Below are 19,540 nucleotides of genomic sequence, written 5' to 3' on the forward strand. Positions count from 1 at the left end.
GGCCCCGCACCCCGTGTCCCATCAATATATTATGAAGTCTATGAGTACACATAAGTCACACTTACTTGTTGCACAAGTTACCATAGGTGGGTACAATTAAGTACACATTCTTGTTGTAGGCCTATAAGTAAAGGTACTTGTTGTACAAGTGCATAACATACTGTATATGCATATCCTTGACTTACAGAGATCTGGCAACCTGGACGAAGACAAAGAACTTATCTCATAATTGGCTGAGAGGTGGAGGGATGCAATAATGTGTACTGTGTGGGCTGTGTACTTGATCTGTTATAAACAGTCAAATCAATAACGACGAAAACGGACTGAGTATCGACTTTTAAAATGCTTAACCGTTGATAACCCTGTAAGAAGTATTTCCAAAAACATATTTCTTTAATGTCCATTAAAATATTGGTCTTTTCTTGAATGATTTAAGTGCAAATCTGACATAATGCTCTTTTAAGCACAATCGTATCAAAACAGCAACAAACAAAAAAAAAAATCATCGATAAGGATCAACCTCAGTGATCAGCTGTGAAATATTTTAATAGAATATATTATCCATATGCAGGCGCAAACTGACATGTGAAATTATATCGCGATGGGATCATATGAATGATGAAATTGTGTTGTTTTTTTTTTTTTGTGCCAAATCGCCCAATTCTATCATCAGTCAATATCGTTATCATTTAGACATGCCGTCTTGTTAACAAGAATGCGTTAAATTCAAATTTTTAAATATTTCACAATAAAAAATATATATATAATAAATTCATTTTTATTGCTTTAGATAAAATGTAACTCAATGTGTCGAATGTGAACATAATATTTTGTTAAAGCATCTGAATTTAATATGAGTAAATATCACACTGTTGTCCAAAGAATCAATATTGTTTCGGAGCTTCGCGAAATTGATGAGTTGCACCCATACTAAATATGATCTTTGAAAGATAGAAATCCCCACAAGGTAATTTAAAATCAATTATTGTTTGAAAAGTTCTCTTGAAACTTGAAAGACAGCAGGGCAGTTGATTAGATTTGCACTTGCTGGAAGTCAGTGCTCCACTTGAGAGCTTATATTTCCTGTGTGCCTCCTTGTAAAGAAAATGGCCACTTGACTATTGTTTGTCGTATATATCAGCCTTGTGTCGTGTTACTACCCATCATGGTGATGAGTGGATGGGCCCAGACCTTTGCTGCAGGGATTACAAGGCTCTTGTGAAGATAATTCTCTCCTCTGTGTTTGTGTGTTTGATTCCGCTTCAAGTGGGAAGTCTGATGTTAACCTTTGCTGAGTCCTTTTTGGATTAATTATATGCAGTTTCTCAACAAGTATAGATCAAAGTATGGACTGAAAAAGTTAAAATATTCCATTTGACAAGCTATGTTAGTTGTGTAGGATTACAAGCATTTCTATGTATCTTATACAGTATCTGTCGAAACAAAACACTATAGGTCCCTAGGTCACTTGACTTGAAAATGTATTCCCAAGCAAAATTCAGTAACACTGCAAAACCATCTTTGATTTCACATGATGTGCCTGCTTGCATGTACTGTATGTACAGTTTGTACAATACATATGAATGTATAGTGTGTTGAGCAAACTGTGTGATTTTGAGTTTTCTTAAAAGCAATTTAAGATTTAATCGACTATAGCTGTAAAGCAGCTCTCAGTAGAAAGCAAAGATGAATGAAACAGAGTAACAAACCTTTGACTGACATAATGAAAGACAATGTCATGATGCTTAATTTTGCCCATCACTACATTTACAATGGCTGAAGGAATTGGCCAAGGGTCTTGATTCTCGCATTGATTCTGGTCTGTGTGGTGTTGTGACTCTACCCCAGGCAATGTTTAATCTTCTCAGGGGATAGCACTGCCATTCCACCAGGAATATTGATGGAAAATGATGACTCACCGCTTCCACTTTGTATTTGTCATCTTACCTGGCAGATTATGTAGCTACTGGCACTCTCACACATTGTGTGTATTAGCATGACGCACCAGCAACAACATTAGCTACACTTAATGCTGCTATCTGCAATATCACAACAGCTTTCATCATGGCAAAGGGCAGTTCTATCACTGAGACCTAAATACAGGTACTCCCCGGGTTATGAACATGTTCCATTACTAAACTGGCGACGTAATCCGAATTTCCGTGTTAATCGGAATTAAACCGTAAACTGCCCCTAATTTTCAAAATAACTATCCAATAACATGCATGATAGGTCATTGTACTGTCCTCGCCGAGTAGGGTTGCCACCTGTCCCTTAAAATAAGGAACGATCTGAAATTGGAAATTGAATGCTGCGTTCCGTGTTGAACTAATACGGAATATAAATGGATATATTTCTATGCAGTCTAGGAGTTTTGGAGATGTCCCTTTTTTTCTCTGCCTGTACAGCTTTGGGCGTGAGGGGGTTGTCCCATATTTCTTATTTCTGAAAGGTGGCAACCAGGGGTGAAAGTGGGCGGGAACGGTCAGGAACGCAGTTCCGGTATAAGATTTAGGGCCAGAACGCAGTTCCGGTATAAGATTCAGGCCCGGAACGCTGTTCTGGTATACGGTGCTTTGATTACGAAAATATGACGGCAACTGTCAAAACGCTATGTTAAAAAAAATAAATAAATTAAAAAAAAAACAAAGCTGCCACACATGCATTTCATCTCCAAGGAGAAAACAATCTACCAACATCAGATTTACGTACACAAGTGTTAACAACAAACATAAGAAAGTGCTTGTGTAGCGTAATCCGTTTCCATCGATATTTATCATTTATTTTATTCCAAGGACGGCATGGAGGTTTTCCCAGCTGCTGCAGTTATCGGAGTCTGACGATGACGAGTCACTTCAATGTGCGAATGCAATGGATCAAGTCTTTAAGAGCAAGGAAAGAGTTGAGGAGGATTATTTATCATATTTAATTTTATTTGCTCTGATGGGGAGGTTCAGAACATCTTAGCTGTCAATGTGCACTTGGGACTTATATTTGTTCAATTATGTTAGGCTACTTATTAATTTCCTTATGATTTAAAAATGTCAATGTTTGTGCAATCTTCAAAATATATTCCATTTCAATCTGTATAATATGTCATTTGTACTTATTTTTCTGAATGTATGCTACTTATATCTTTATTATTAAAAACACAACAAAAAGTAAATGTTTACATTATCTTTAATTTTAATATACTAGTAAATCCTATGTTCTTAAGTAGTTAAAATTCAGGTTTGGCATTTAGTATGTGAGGAAATGAGGGAAAATAAAAATTAGGAGATGGAGGGTTGGTGTTATAGCTGTTTTTGTTAACTTTTATTTTGCAAATCATTGAAAAAATACAATTTTTAATGAAAATCAGTTTTTGTATGTGTTATTGAAATAACTGACCAAAACAGTTTTCTTTGCATTTCAATAGTTTTGCCCCCCCCCCCAAGAAAAAAATAAAAAATAAATAAATGACATTTCTGGCTCCGTGGCGACCTTCACGTCGGGGAGTTCCGGCAAGAAATTCTAACCACTTTCACCCCTGGTGGCAACCCTGTCGCCAAGACGTTGGAGCTAGGTCCTAGCTAAATAGCGAGCTAAGCTGTAATCTTTCTTCTCTCTCTCTCACTCGGCTGCGCGACTTCTTGGTGGGAGCAAATGCGCTCTCCTTCGTGTACGCAAATACGTTCTTCTTCATGTGTACAGTACATGCGCTCTTACTCGCATGTTTACTACCTGCTCTATGCTTGGCCTGTGCCAAAATAAAAGCATGCATCACAAAACAAAAGTCAACATTACAATCCAATACACGGTTCGCCAAAGGACTGAACGGTCATATTAATAAAATAAAGTAAAAAAAAAAACAAAAGATACTGTGAGGCAGAGGTTGCGCTTGACATTTTCGTTGTCTGTCATTTTGACTGACAGGGTCATAAAAATCCGGTCATAATCTATTTTTACCCATCACTTAAGTTTTTAAAATGATAATGATGACATATTCAAATGTATTTAGTTTTCATTCATTTTTAATTAATATTGTAACGCTTGCTTGGCGGCGAAAAATTAGACACGGAAGTCGTGGTATTTTTCTCCCTCTTTTTACTCTGCTTACCGCCAACAACACCAACAAAATAACAACTCCGCCCCCAAAGAAAAAGAGGCAACTATATAGACCCCAATCACCAACTTCACACAATGATCGTAATTGTGGTTGTCAGCCTAAAATCTTCTAAATATATATTAAATGCATCTTACCAGATATAAAATGATTACTACATAGTCTGTGGTGATCGTTTGGTGCCCAGATTTCTTGTCGAATTACAGCAGTCCATCTCGCTCTCCACTTCGGGTCTCTCAGAATACGGTAGAACTTCAAGTCTCTCCGTCTATCTTCTCTGTTACTGCAACCAACCGCCACACACGCCTTCACCATTTTGATTATTAATGTTAACGAGCAGAAAAACACGCCATAATAGGAGGCATGTACGTAGCGGTAATGTGTAAACACGACCAGCTGACGGATAATATGGCGGCTCCAGTCAGGGGGGCGGAGTTTTGACGTCATGTGATTGGGGTCTAAACACAGGTGGCAATCTAGTCCACCAATTGGATGACGCGCTGGCACACTGGGTGCACCAATAAGAACCTCGCGTTGATGTGTCAATCACGGTGCCGCCGGACGCCGGTGACGCTACAATATTCTGACAGAATAGCCAACGACGTCATGCATTAAGAGAGACAATAGCTAATTAATATGCTCACTCGCCACCCTGTGGTCTGGGGTGGGTGTGAATTGCAACCTGTCAAAATGACGGACGAACTTCAGTTTTTTCCGTCACCGTTTTAAAAAACCGGTCAACGACGGATAATATTCGGTTAACGCGACCCCTGCTGTGAGGTACAATAAGGTACTGTTTACGCGAAAAAAAGAAGAAAAAAAAAACGATCGGAGACAAAATGGCGGACAAGACTACCTGCGCACAAAATTGGATTGTTAATACAACAGAATTCATACATATAAGTTCATGCGTTATTTTTTTACAAAGCACAATAATTGATACTAGTGAAGTTCTACTTGTTGTATGTTGTTGTCAGCAATTGTTGCCGTGGTATGACAAGAAGCAAATAACTGCATATAGCCTATAAATGTTGGCCTGCATGTTTGACACTGGTGTGATGAGCCATCACTGCTACAATCACAACAGTTGGAGTGCTGACATTGCTAAAAAAAAAATGTTGGTTTGGGAGTTTTGTATGAGGATAATAAATATTACTCAAGACGGACGCAGGCATTATGTCAAAAATCTATGTAATAGTATACAGTACAATACCTTCTACAAAATACGTATTTTCTTTGCAAGTCAGAGATGGTATGGCCATATCAAAGCAAAGCAAGAGCTAAAAACAAAGCAAAAAAATGTGTGTTTTGTAAAGATGTTTTGCTTTGTTTTTGTACCTTGTAGCTGTATATCAGACTCCCACCTGAAAGCTGCAGCTGTCACTGGCCGTACCAAGTCAAAAGTCCTCCTGCTCTGGTCTAAATCTCCAAGGGCAAAAACTAAACGAAGCATAGACACACACCAAAGGACGCTCTTATTTCTTGTGCATTACCCACATTTTGGGGTGAAATATCATTTTTGCGGTGTCAAACAAATGAGAGCTGGTGTATGAATGGTGTCGTGGGTCAAATGATTTTGGCTGGGCAGTGTGCCGAAGAAACACTATTGAAGGGGGAAAAAATGGAATATTATAGATGGTAGTTTTTGCATTACATGCAAAGCTACCATCATTGTTGCAACTTACCTTTCAATAAATATCAGCGTTGGGAACGTTCAAGTATTGCTTCAGATAAGTGGTTTTGTTGCAGCTTACTACCAGGTTTGTGGTCCAGTCTCCCCATTGCGACATTGTATAGCATTTTTCTTTCGGTCTGATTATATTTGAAAAATGACCATGTATCCTTGCGCAGTTGCTGCCATTATCACCCGTCACCTTTTTTCACTGTGTCAGGAGACAGGAGAGTGTATGCGCTAAAGGTCAAATGAGTGACACAACCAAAAATGGCTAGGACGCGGGCTGACTAACTACATGTACAATAAGCAAATGTCACACATTATAAACATATGACAGAAACATATGTCGAATTTTTGTCTCGTCAGATTATGTTTGTCATCCAAAGCATGTCTTTAACTCCTCAATGTCACGACACTGTCATGAAAAAATGTTGGCAAGTAATATTTTTGTTATTGTCATCGTTAACGAAAACAACACCTGTTCACTGGTTGAAAATTTTCATAATTGACAAGTGCCTCATGAAACAACTTTTCTGACGCTCCTTGTATGCTGTAAAGATCCTCTGGTAAATTCTTCTCATGTCTTTGCTATGCTTTTTCTCTTCTATAATGCAGATGTACATCCAGACCACAACCTTGACCATCTCTGTCAGCCTCAGTGCATCCGTCTCTCTAGGAATGCTATACATGCCCAAAGTCTACGTGGTTCTCTTTCATCCGGAGCAGAACGTACCAAAGCGCAAGCGCAGCCTGAAGGCTGTGGTCACTGCAGCCACCATGTCTAACAAGTTCAACCCAAAAGGTGCGCTCAGGCCCAACGGGGAAGCAAAGTCAGAACTCTGTGAAAGCCTGGAAACACAAGGTTGGTCTTGCTTACCCAGATGTAGTTAATCATTTAGACAGCTGTAATGTCCTACGGAGTATTTTTTATAATACACGTGATGAAGTCTTGTAAGTTGCAAATAATTCATGGCTGTTTTTTTTTTTTTTGTACTTCTGCAGCGTGTGACATAAAAAGTAGGCATTTTCTAAGAAAGTTACCATACCTGTCAATCTCGGCCCAAGGTTTTCCTCGTGAAACATCAATAATTACCTTAATACTTCAACAAAACCCTTATATAGTATATCTAAAATTGAAGTGAGTGTACATGTGTGGGTGTGGGTGTGTATAATACACATTAGCATGACTCTGTTTTACAGTTCATAATTTCTAACATTAAATTTTAACACAATATTAAATGTGATTGCAACACATAGTATTAATCAATCAATCAATAAACTCTTGCGGTTGGGGCGGCGTCCCGTCGCTGTGCGTTGAGCCAACCAGATGAACCAGTTTTCTTCCACTGCTTGTGATCTTGAGCCAGAGTTCTACATCCTCTAGAGTAACTTCATGGTGTTGGAGGTCATCCGCGATGACATCGAGACATCAAACGCGAGGCTTGCCTCTTGGTCATTTCCAATCCCCTACCTTTTGGAAACCAGCGGATATGGCACTGTGCAGCCAGGCATGATGCTCTTGACTGGCAGGTGCGGGCTCTGAGCGCTTCGTTGCGAATCCGCTGGGGCCACCTGATGTTTTTGATTGTCCTGAGGGCCCTGCCATCAAAGCCATCTAGTTTAGCTCGAGTCTTATTTAAGGGCCATGTTTCCGAGTCATATAGCAGAATAGAAAGTACGGTGGAGTTGTAAGTCCTGAGCTTGGTCTTATGGGAGATGTTCTGGTGCCGCCAGAGTGGTTTCCAGAGACACTGCATTGCTGAGGCTGTCAGGACTCTTCTGTAGGTAATCTCTGGTTTTTGGTCATTGTTTTTGGTTACTGTGAACCCTAGATACAAGATGTTCTTCTCAGGTTCTCCAAAGTCATTGCCAAGCCAATGGGGAGATGGAACTGACATACAGGAACTTAGTTTTTGTTCAGCTCACCTGGAGGCCAAGCTTCTCTGCCTCTTCACTGAATATGCCCAGAATATCTCTCAGCAGACTGTTGGATATGCTGAGCAAGATCGTGTCGTCAGCGTACTCCAAGTTAGTTGGTAGCTGCCAAGGGACACTCCGGGGATCCATTCACAGACCCTAGACATCAAATGGTCGATGATGCAGTTGAAAAGATCAGGAGCAGCCACACAGCCCTGACGGATGCAACTGGAGATTGAAAACCAGTCAGGGTCTTTTTAGTTCAAATAGACACAGGTCTGCGCATCGCTATAAACCAGCTTAATGAACAGAGCAACGCTCTTAGGTGGTGCTCCAAGGGACTGCAGGATACTCCACAGCGAAGAGTGGCAGACAGTGTCAAATGTGGCCTTAAGATCTACAAATCCACAGAAGAGATGCCGATCTTTACGGAATTCGTAGGTCTTTTCTATCAGCAGTCCAGCGACACAGATGCTGTCCAGACCAGAGTGGTCATCCAGCTCTTCTGGAAATGATAGCTTGACAGGCTTGTTTGTGGTAATCACAGGGGCACTTTACTCTCCATCTCAGACAAGTGCTTCACCAGGATCCTGCACATCCGTGCGCTTGCTGACATTAGAAGCAGCCGCCGCTTCAAGCAGACTAGTTTCATGCCAAACTGCTCCACAACACAGTGTTAATAATTTTGTTAAATAAAGATTAATTGGATTTCATAGGTGTCAACGTAATTAAATATTCTCGATTTTAAAACGAATCAGGTTGCACGTATTCTTCAGGTGGCAATGTTGATGTGTGGAGTGTTGTGTTTTAAATGCTGTCCCTAAACGCACCGTGTGTCTGACTGAGGGGAGAAAGGGACGAGGGAGCGTGAAGGCTGTTGTTTTGTATTTGTTTTGTTGGCGTCAGTTTAAATGGGAGTTCGTGTTGAAAGGAGACTGTTATATGAAAGGTTTTATGTGTGTGGTTTCGTCATATAAAATGAGACAACTTTACTATCTACCATGTTGAGAGAAATGTTGAGAGAAATGTTTTGTATTCATAAATGTGTCCTCAGTTGATGTTGAAATAATGTTCCTATTGCTTGTTATTATTGACATATTATCTTTTCGCCACAAGATGGCAGGATGGGACTTCATTGACTAAAGTGCTACTTTTATTACTTCTTTTTGTTTGACTTTGATTACAGTGGTACCTCTACATACGATCGCTTCGACACACGAACTTTTCGACATCCGACGTAAAATTTGACTCGCCATTTGTTTCTACATCCGACGACATGTTCGAAATACGACGACAATGGCAGCACCGCAGACGAATGCACGGCGGATTTTCTTGTGTGACAAATCAACACTGGTTTCAGAAAAGGTTGGTACAGGTGGTGAAACAAGGAAAAACTTGACGCTTACCTTCTAAATGAAGATGCAAATGACAGAAAAATATGAGCGTAGGGTGGGCATCCGTGAAATGGCTCAACAATACATCTCCACGGTCCTCCTCCGACCATCGTTCGCCAGTCTTTATAAGTTAAGCTGACAATTCTTAATGTGGTAACATCTCCAGAGAAATCGCCAACTTCGCCACGTTTTTATCATTTATTTCACAACTTATTCAAAACAAAAACACCTTCTGTCTGCCGCAATTGACGGTGTTCTCAAGAAAGCATTCAAAGTGAAAGTGAAACTCAAGCTCACCGGTCTCTCTGGCACGTCAGCTCCGCGGTGCGTTCAGGGTCAGCAAAAAACGTCCGCCACATTACAACCCGATTCGTTACATTAATACAGGAATTATTATTATTATTATTATTATTCCGATTTTGATTTATAATTTATTTGTTTTGCTATGTGTAATTGCCATTTGTAATAGTACCAGCAGTATTTTTTAAGGATTTAGTGAAGGTTTTTGGGCTGTGGAACGAATTAATGGAATATATAATGTATTCCTATGGGAAAATCCTGCTCGACATACGACCATTTCGACTTACAAACAAGGTCCTGGAACGGATTAACTTCGTATGTAGAGGTACCACTGTACTTTAATTTGTGGGATTGCCTGTGAAGTCAGCAATGAGAGAGGATGTAGCCGCATGTTGATGGAAATTAAACAGGCCGAGTTTTGGCTGAAAGACAATTTATTTGTCCGTCAATTATTCCCACGAATGCATCGTTGAGCTGCAACCACCTCAACAGGTTATGGGCTCAGGAGTCATTCGAAGGTAAAGTCAGTTTCCACCGTGTCGAAGGTCGCGAAGGACAGCGTGCTCACGGACTGCTGATTAGCGGAAAAAGCTAACAAGCAACATGGATCCACGAGGAACAAGTGGGTTGACTCGACTGGCATTTGACAGAGATGAAGCTAAATATGAACTGTAGAAAACTAAAATGCTGGGACATTTTCATCTAATCGGGCTAAAGAAGACAGTGCTGGTAGGACCAACCACTGAAGCCAAGAGAGAAAATGCTGAAATGAAAAAAGCGGACGCTTGTGCTGAAATGATACAACTTCTTGATGATAAAAGCCTCTCGCTAATAATGAGAGATGCGCTAAATGACAGAAAAAAAAGCTGTGAAAATATTAAGAGAATATTATGCTGGGAAGGGAAAACCCAGGATTATAAATTCGTACACCATGCTAACATCTCTTCAAAAGGGAAACGAAGAAAACATAGTGGACTACATAATAAGAGCTGAGACCGCCTTCACAGCATTGCGAAATGCAAGTGAAACAATGAAACGACACAGAGTTGGTGTGCTTCAAATGTGGGATCAAAGCAAAATCATGTCGACATAAGACATGGTGTAGTCGGTGCAAAACTGACACGCACAAAGACGCTACTTGCAGATGCAAGGACAAACCGGACGGAGCGAGAAAAATTGCTGAAGATGGAGATCCTGACTTCGCGTTCAAGGTGAGAGATGAACAGCCCGACACCAGGCGGCAGGATACACACAGCATCCGGGAACGAGGCCTGATGGTGGACACGGGAGTGACATCTCATATCATCACTGACATGACCAAGTTCAAAAGCTTCCAGGAGACGTTCAAACCAGAGAACCACAGCGTGGAGTTTGCAGATGGTACCAGGTGCAGTGGAGTCGCATTAAATGGTAAATGGTGTTATATAACGCTTTTCCACCTTTCAAGGCGCTCAAAGCACTTTACACTATCTCGCCATCCACCTACTGGTGACGCAGCACCAGGAGCAACGTGGGGGTTTCAGTACCTTGCTCAAGGACACTTAGAAGTGTTCATCAGGGTGGAGAATTGAACCCACAATCTCTAGGTTTGGGGACAACTACTCTACCACTGAGCCACCCCACACACAGTTGCAAGTATATTAAAAAGAGGAGATGCAGAGTGCTACCTGATCGACAACAGAGGACAAGAGCGCAAGGCAACACTCAGAAACGCACTCTTCATACCGTCGTACCCACAAGACATCTTTTCGGTGAAAGCAGCAACATCGAGTGGATCCGAGGTACTTTTCAAAGAAGGTGAAGACGCACTGATAACCAAAGACGGTACAAAATTCAATATTCATGTGTATGGCAAGCTGTACTTTTTGCATACAATTGGTGAGTCTGACAAGTGCAATGCATGTTATGATATTCACACATGTCACCAAATATTAGCCCACTGTAATTATGAGTATGTGCTCAAATTACAGAAAGTAGTTGATGGAATGCAGATTAAGGGAAAAGAAACAAGACCTGAACAAACGTTTGAGATATGCATACAAGGAAAATTTATCCAGACTCGAAAGAGACCCAGATACTCGAGCAGATACACCCTTAAAATTGGTACACTCAGATCTTGCAGGTCCTATTACTCCAGAATCGATTGATGGTTACAAATATGTGCAGTTATTCACAGATGATTACTCTGGTGCAATTTTCACATATTTCCTGAAAAAGAAAAGTGACACTGTTCTAGCAACAGAAAAATGTCTTGCAGATATAGCTCCTTATGGGAAAGTAATGTGCATCTGATCTGATAACGGAACTGAATATACTTGCAATGAGTTCCAAACATTGTTGAGAAAAATTGAAACAAGACACGAAACATCAGCGCCGTATTCCCCACACCAGAACGGGACAGCTGAAAGAGGATGGCGTACACTATTTGAAATGTGTAGGTGCATGCTAGTCGAAAGTGGGCTACCAAAATACCTATGGCACTATGCAGTACAAACTGCAGCAATGGTTCGCAATAGATGTTATAATAGACGTACAGGGCAAACTCCTTAACAGATGTTGACAAACAAGAAACCAAATATTTCCAGAATGCAAAAATTTGGGTCTGTATGTTACACATACAAATAAGACAAGTGAAAATTGGATTCTAAGTGTGGCCAAGGACAGTTTGCTGGCTATGACAAAAATAGTCCAGCATACAGTGCTGCTCGAAAGTTTGTGAACCCCACAGCGATGGTCAGATTTTTTGTAAAAAAAACTAAAATAACCTTATTAAATGTTAAGTTATACCCAAATCCACAATACTGACATTCCAAATAATGGACTGAAACAAAAGAAATAGTTATATTGTCATTCTTTATTTAACAAAAGTGGTTGATTTAAGAAAAACTCAGATATCATGTGTGCAAAAGTATGTGAACCCCTTCAGTTAATAGGATATTGCGCCTCCTTTTGCAGAGATTACCTCAACCAAACGGTTTCTGTAGTGACTAATCAGCCTCTCACATCTACTTTGGGGGATTTTTGCCCATTCTTCCTTGCAGAACGCAGTCAGTTGAGAGAGGTTTGATGGGCGTCTGGCATGAACTGCTCGCTTCAGGTCCCGCCACAGCATTTCAATGGGATTTAGGTCAGGACTTTGACTGGGCCAGTCCAGAACACGAATCTTCTTCTTTTTCAGCCATTCCTTGGTTGTATTGCTGGAACGCTTTGGATCATTATCATGTTGCATGATCCACCTTCTGCCAAGCTTTAACTTCAAAACAGATGGCGTCAGGTTATGTTCTAGGATTTGACAATATTCCTCAGAATTCATGATTCCCTGGACTATGTGGAGTTGTCCAGGTCCTGAGGATGAAAAGCAAGCCCAGATCTTGGCATTCCCACCTCCATGCTTCACTGTTGGGAGAAGGTTCTTTTGGTGTTATGCAGTGTTGACTTTTCGCCAGACATGGCGGTTTTGGTTGTGAACAAACAGTTCAATTTTGCACCTACATCAGTTGATGAAAACTCTTTTTAATTTAGTCTCGACAACACAACTGTTAAAAAAAAAAAAAAAAAAAAAAAACACTGAATTGATTGATTAGGAAATCAGGTTGAAATAATAGAAAATTCCAAAATGTTGAGGGGGTTCACAAACTTTTGAGCAGCACTGTATCTAGTCTACTATCCAGACACATAGAAAGTACAAAAACATAGGCTGGTAAAGTTTGTGAACAAGGAAGTCATAGAAAAACAGACACAGACATGTGACATGGATCAAGATGAAGAATACAACATGATGGGGTTGCCAAGGGCTGATCGAGCAAGTGTAGAGGTCAAAAACAGACCTGAAGATCCTGTAGAACCAAGTGCACATAGTGAGAGTCCAAAGGAAGTGACAAAATGTGAACTTGAGAGTAGAAGGTATCCCTCAAGTAAGAGGAGAAAACCGAGTCATTTAGAAGCCTTTATAACAGAGGACAGAGATAGTGATGTAGTTTATACCACTGTAGACTACTGCTACAGGATGGTAATTGGTATACATCAAACATATGAGGAGGCCATGAGTTCAAATAACTCAAAACATTGGTCAAAAGCCATGGATGAAGAGGTTCAGTCACTAAACGAAAACAAAACATTTACCTTGACAACACTGCCAAAAGGCAAGAAAATAGTGGGGGGTAAATGGGTTTATGCACTCAAAAAGGATGAAGATGGAAGAGACAAGTACAAAGCACGATTTGTGGCTAAAGGATTTAACCAGAAAATGGGAATAGCTATGGTTGGCACAAGACCAGACCTGAGCTATGTGGTAAGCAGGTTATCACAGTACTTAAGTAAACCCACACAGGAGCAGTGGACTACTGTGAAACATGTCTTACGATACCTAAATGGCACTTCCCAAAAGAGCCGTAGTTTCAAAAGAGACGACAATGCAAAACCTAGTATACAGGCATATAGTGATACTGACTGGGCAGCTGATACTAGCGACAGGCGCAGTACTTCAGGATACTGTGTTTTCTTGAGCAAGAATAGTTCTCCAATTTCTTGGAAAACAAAGAAACAACCTACAGTCGCACTATCTACATGTGAAGCTGAATATATGGCACTGGCTTCAACCATACAAGAATGCCTATATTTAGAACAACTACTAGGTAGCATTGATCATTATCACTACACTCCAACAACTGTACACGATGACAACCAAGGGACAATCGCTCTTGCCAAAAATCCTGTTAACAGACAGAGAGCACGTACACATAAAATATCATTTTATTAGATCTACTGTGAATCAGGGAAGAGTAACATTGACTTATTGTCCAACAGATGACATGATAGCTGATATCATGACAAAACCTGTAACAAAGTCAAAATTGAAGAAGTTTGACAGTGTTATTTTTGGAATTTGAAATGTAAAAGTTCATTGGTTTGTTAAAAAGGGCATCAACATGAGAACAAGTGGGGGTGGTGAGAGAAATGTTGAGAGAAATGTTTTGTATTCATAAATGTGTCCTCAGTTGATGTTGAAATAATGTTCCTATTGCTTGTTATTATTGACATATTATCTTTTCGCCACAAGATGGCAGGATGGGACTTAATTGTCTAAAGTGCTACTTTTATTACTTCTTTTTGTTTGACTTTGATTACTGTGATTTGTGGTATTGCCTGTGGTGAAGACAGCAATGAGAGAGGATGTATCCGCATGTCGATGGAAATTAAACAGGCCGAGTTTTGGCTGAAAGACAACTTATTCTCCGTCAATTATTCCTACGAATGCAACGTTGAGCTGCAACCACCTCAACATACCAATAACTCAAGTGCTAATATGCTTCTCCAAAACACAATCCAAACAGACACTTTTGATACTGATTAGCATAATCGCTAACTAGCTTAGCACTCCATGCTAAGTAGTAACTTCTCATCAACAAAGAATACAAACAATGCAATTGGCTTCAATTACTCACCTCTGACGTAGTCCCACTGGATCTAACAGCACAAAAAACAATCTAACTCTCGACACTACGTAAAGTTATTGATTCAGCAACCCAACCTGAGTGTAGAAGTGAACTGTTTCTCTGGGGGTTCTCTTTTATTCGATTTAATCGATTAGTTGTTGCAGCCTTAATATGTACTGTATGTTTAGTTTTCAGGTTTTCCTGTAAGATTTTTTTCTACTGTACACCACATCTGTTTAAAAAATTTGAAAATCCCATACAAAATTCGGGTAAACCGTAAACGTTGACAGATATGATATAGTGCAGTTAAACTGGAAATCTTTAAAGATGTTTTTGTATATTACTGCACACAAATTTAAAAAATATTTAATAATGTAAAAGTCCAGCAAGAAAATCAGCAAGTAACTTGTCTGCTATACCAGGTTAAATCTAAACCACCCACCCAGGTTTAGACCAAAAAAAAAAGGATCCAATCTTGACAACCACAAAAATATACTGTATTTGCCAATCAGGGGGAGTGACAGAGAGCCCACACTCCTCTGATTTTGAAAGGAATGAAAGAGATGAGTAGTGTTGCAAAAGGATTTTTTTCCCCAATCACCAAGATAATGGATATGAATAGGCAGTCTCCTAGTGGGGGAAGGATTAAATCAAGCAGCAACGCATGATTGCTCCGAGTCCTGATTTTATTCACTGACAAACTCAGTGTCTGAAATATTTTGTACTGTGACTAAAAAGCATACGCCCACACATACATCTCTGCCTTTTTGCAACCCCAGAATGCAGTTGTTATAGCTGTAGCAGCTCTGTGTGTACATGCTCTCTCACACGAAGCCTTGAATGAGGTAAGCTAACAACTGCTATTTATGTCTGTGTCAGACTATGTTGAGGGAGGGGAGTCTTGTGAGGGACATTAGACTTTCAGGTAACCCACCGGGTTTTCCAACCTGCAACCAGTTTTTGATATTTCTGTTTAAACACATCACAAAACACCATTATTGCAACCTTTTGCTTGATCAATAAACACCAACATAGCAATATAATTTGTGTGTGGTGCTGACAAACAGCCATCAGTACTGTAAAGCTGTCTATTGCAATGCAAAATTGCTGACAAAAGGAGGCATTTGTCTTCACTTTACAACAACAAAAATAAGAGCAAACTGTAAAAGACAGATTGCTTCAATTCTTTCCGGCCCATCTATTTTTTATCCGGGCCTTACAGCCCATAAATATTCCAATAAGAAGCATTCATCAATGCTCTTCTTGGAGGAAATTCTTGGAATAAAATAGCGACAATTCCACCTTTATTCGCGAGTCACTGAAAGCTTTACAAAGTGTTGTCTGTGGCCCCCACTAGCCTGATGTTGGCACTCAGCTTTTTCCGACTGGATTCATCCTATCTGACATATTCAATTCACTACGTGGGTTGAATGTCATAGTGATCACCAAGCATGCTCACTACAGATAGTTTGATTTTGATGCCTCAGACTTTATTTTGTTTCCGTCTCACAAGTTTTACTCACAGGTCACGTGTGATTGCATGAAATAAGAAGAACACGTCAGAGATTCTGATACTAGACATTTTTGAGGACACTTGTTACAATGCCGAGAGAACTCTTATTACCTTGTGTTGCACTGCAGGTAAATGTGCTTTGCCTTATCAACAGCGACTACACTAGTAACTTCATACGAATGTAATTCTTTCGAGGACCTGGTTTGTCAATCGAATTGGTCTTATGTCGAGCGGGATTTCCCCAGAGAAATACATTATTTCGGGCGGTCGGACGGACGATACCAATTTGTATTTGTAATTTATTTGTTTCGCTATGTGTAATTGCTATTAGTAATTGTTCCAGCTGTATTTATTGAGGAATTAGTGTAGGTTTTGGGCTGTGGAACAAATAATTAAAATTGTAATTATTATATGACATTAAATTATAATCTATTCTTATGGTAAAATCCTGCTCGACATATGACCATTTCAATTTACAGACTAGGTCCTGGAACGAATAGGTACCACTGTATATTATTGTCTAAGTTATACAGTCTTTTGTTTTAGGCAATCTCTTTTTGAAGTCACTGTTTTTCTTAACTAGCTTTGCAGACTTGAAACTCCAGTGCAACAGTGTAGAAAAGAGAAACTTTCTGTGCCTCGATTGGTTGCTGCACTCCCTAAATAGAAGTCATTAATCAGAGCATGAACATGTGCACTCGCGATTGCAATTTAACGCCTAATTTACATGTTACCCAGTAAGCATTTTTAACCATGTTTTTCTTGTTTTCACTCCCCCCTGCAGCGTTGGCCTCCAAGCAGACGTATATAAGCTACAGTAACCATGCCATCTAAAAGGGCGCAGGCCTGAGGAGGGATACTGGAAGAGTTGCAGCAGAGACAAAAGATGGGATTGAATGGATGTCATATTTGGGTGGAACGCAAGCAAGAGATGAAAGATGAAAAGGATAGGCCATCAGTTCCCCCCCACCCCTGAAACAATGTTGGTTTGTGATGTTTCCAGGTGCGGGATGAATGAACCACCTGAAACCAACATCCTTTCCTTTGGAAGTTGATAGCACACATTTCAGGCATCTCCAAGGCTGAGCCATTTAACAAAAATTTGGGTAGTGTCGGATGGAAATATCTTTTTTTTTTTTTTTTTTTTTGCAGTTGAACTGTTGGTAGATGGTACATCAGTACTCATCAAACTTTACATGCCTTAAAGCTGTTCATCAAGTACCGCAAGAGGAACTAAGCATATCTGGCCACAAACAAAAAGACCAGTCATTCTGATTATTTTTTTGTTTTTGTTTTGTTTTGTTTTTATTAGTGTTTCACAATCATGTCAACATCGCTATCATGTTTGGCAAACCAAGTGTACAGTCCCAGAGCATGCTTGTGGGAGCATCACGTGTACTGTGCTGTGTTGTCAATGGAATGCAACGTGTCCAGACTGCCATTAACAATGGAGACCATTAGCCATTCTCTGGTATATAAACAAAACGAGGAGCCTGGCAAAAACAAACAAAAAAAATGATACGTTTACATGAGAGATGAGAAATGGTTATGACATCTTTGAGCCACTGCTGAAAGATTCCAGATATCCTCTTTCAACTATAATTACTTCAAGCATCAAAGACAATGTGGGAACGGAGAGGAATATTTTTTTTTGTGTTGGTTGATTGTTGTTTTGTGGTACGTGTTCTGTAAAGTGCTTTGGTAAAACTACGAGGGTTGTGAAAGCGCTATATTAATAAACTTGACTTGATTTATGTCCATGACAGTATGGAGTCTGACTTAAACTTCTAGACTCTAACTCATTGGCTGCCATTATTGGTGATAGACGAACCAGATCTGCTTTAAAAATGAACTTTTTTTCACATTGACCACACAGTAACTTTGACATATTACCATTTAGGACGCTAACCAGAGTGATTCTTACTGTCCTAACAAGCTTTAATGTGTTTTCATAAATTGTCTTATTGGCTGCCATTGACGTAAGAAACGCCAAAGCCAGTCATTAGAGTTCAAATGGATTTGACATTCATCGCTTTCAACGGCAGTGAAGAGTTTATTAAGTTAGTTGGGAAGTTTCAGGCAATTTTCAAATTTTAAATTCATTAAATTCATTCATTAAATTTTAAATTCTTTGCAAAAGAAAAAAAAAGCATAATCACTCACAAGTTTAAAAGTTAAATACGATTTGGTTAATAAACTCTGTAGATAAGATACAGTGTGTTTGTGTCCATGTGTTTGTATATGTATATATATATATAGTATTAGGGCTGTCAAAATTATCGCGTTAATGGGCGGTAATTAATTTTTTTAATTAATCACGTTAAAATATATGACGCAATGCAATTTAACGCACAGGCCCCCCTCAAACAGATTAAAATGACAGCACAGTGTCATGTCGACTTGTTACTTGTGTTTTTTGGTGTTTTGTCGCCCTCTGCTGGCGCTTGGGTGCAACTGATTTTATGGGTTTAAGCACCATGAGCATTGTGTAATTATTGACATCAACAATGGCAAGCTACTAGTTTATTTTTTGATTGAAAATTTTACAAATTTTATTAAACATTAAGAGGGGTTTTAAAATAAAATTTTTATAACTTGTACTAACATTTATCTTTTAAGAACTACAAGTCTTTATATCCATGGATCGCTTTAACAGAATGTTAACGTTAATGCCATCTTGTTGATTTATTGTTATAATAAACAAATACAGTACTTATGTACCGTATGTTGAATGTATGTATCCGTCTTGTGTCTTATCTTTCCATTCCAACAATAATTTACAGAAACATATGGCATATCTTATAGATGGTTTGAATTGCGATTAATTACGATTAATTTTTAAGCTGTGATTAACTCGATTAAAAATTGTAATCGTTTGACAGTCCTAATATATATATATATATATATATATATATATATATATATATATGTATATACATATACTCTAACTGTATATTCTGTTGCCAGCTTGTCAGAGTCCGTTTTGTGAGCAGTTTTTTCGTGACCGAATTTCTACACATTACAGTGGCCGTGACAGCGGAGCATCTCAGGGCAGTCGTTTCCTACGTCTCGCTCTCCTTGAAGTGGTGACAATTTGACAGGCCAAAAAGTCATGAAAGTGAAACCAAATGCGTACCTGTGTACAACGTGACTCACTTTCGTGGTTTAATTTTCCCCCACGCAGTTTTTATCTATTCCAGT

At 39.4% G+C, this 19,540-nt stretch overlaps 1 protein-coding gene across 3 annotated transcripts in view; it reads left to right on the forward strand.

Annotated features, from left to right (window-relative positions):
- LOC130912213 (metabotropic glutamate receptor 4-like) overlaps window positions 1-19,218 on the forward strand; it is a 355,496-nt gene extending 336,278 nt beyond the window's left edge. For 2 of the 3 annotated variants that reach the window (XM_057830130.1, XM_057830132.1), the window contains 2 exons: window positions 6,396-6,642; window positions 17,124-19,218. In XM_057830130.1, coding sequence (XP_057686113.1) covers window positions 6,396-6,642; window positions 17,124-17,173 — 297 coding nt within the window. In that variant the 3' untranslated portion in view covers window positions 17,174-19,218. Of the gene's footprint in view, window positions 1-6,395; window positions 6,643-15,705; window positions 15,752-17,123 lie in introns of all 3 variants that reach the window. The other variant, XM_057830131.1, reaches the window with a different exon arrangement.
- The last annotated feature ends 322 nt before the right edge of the window (window positions 19,219-19,540 follow it).

The sequence above is a fragment of the Corythoichthys intestinalis genome, chromosome 2, assembly GCF_030265065.1.
Source record: "Corythoichthys intestinalis isolate RoL2023-P3 chromosome 2, ASM3026506v1, whole genome shotgun sequence".
Taxonomy (NCBI): domain Eukaryota; kingdom Metazoa; phylum Chordata; class Actinopteri; order Syngnathiformes; family Syngnathidae; genus Corythoichthys; species Corythoichthys intestinalis.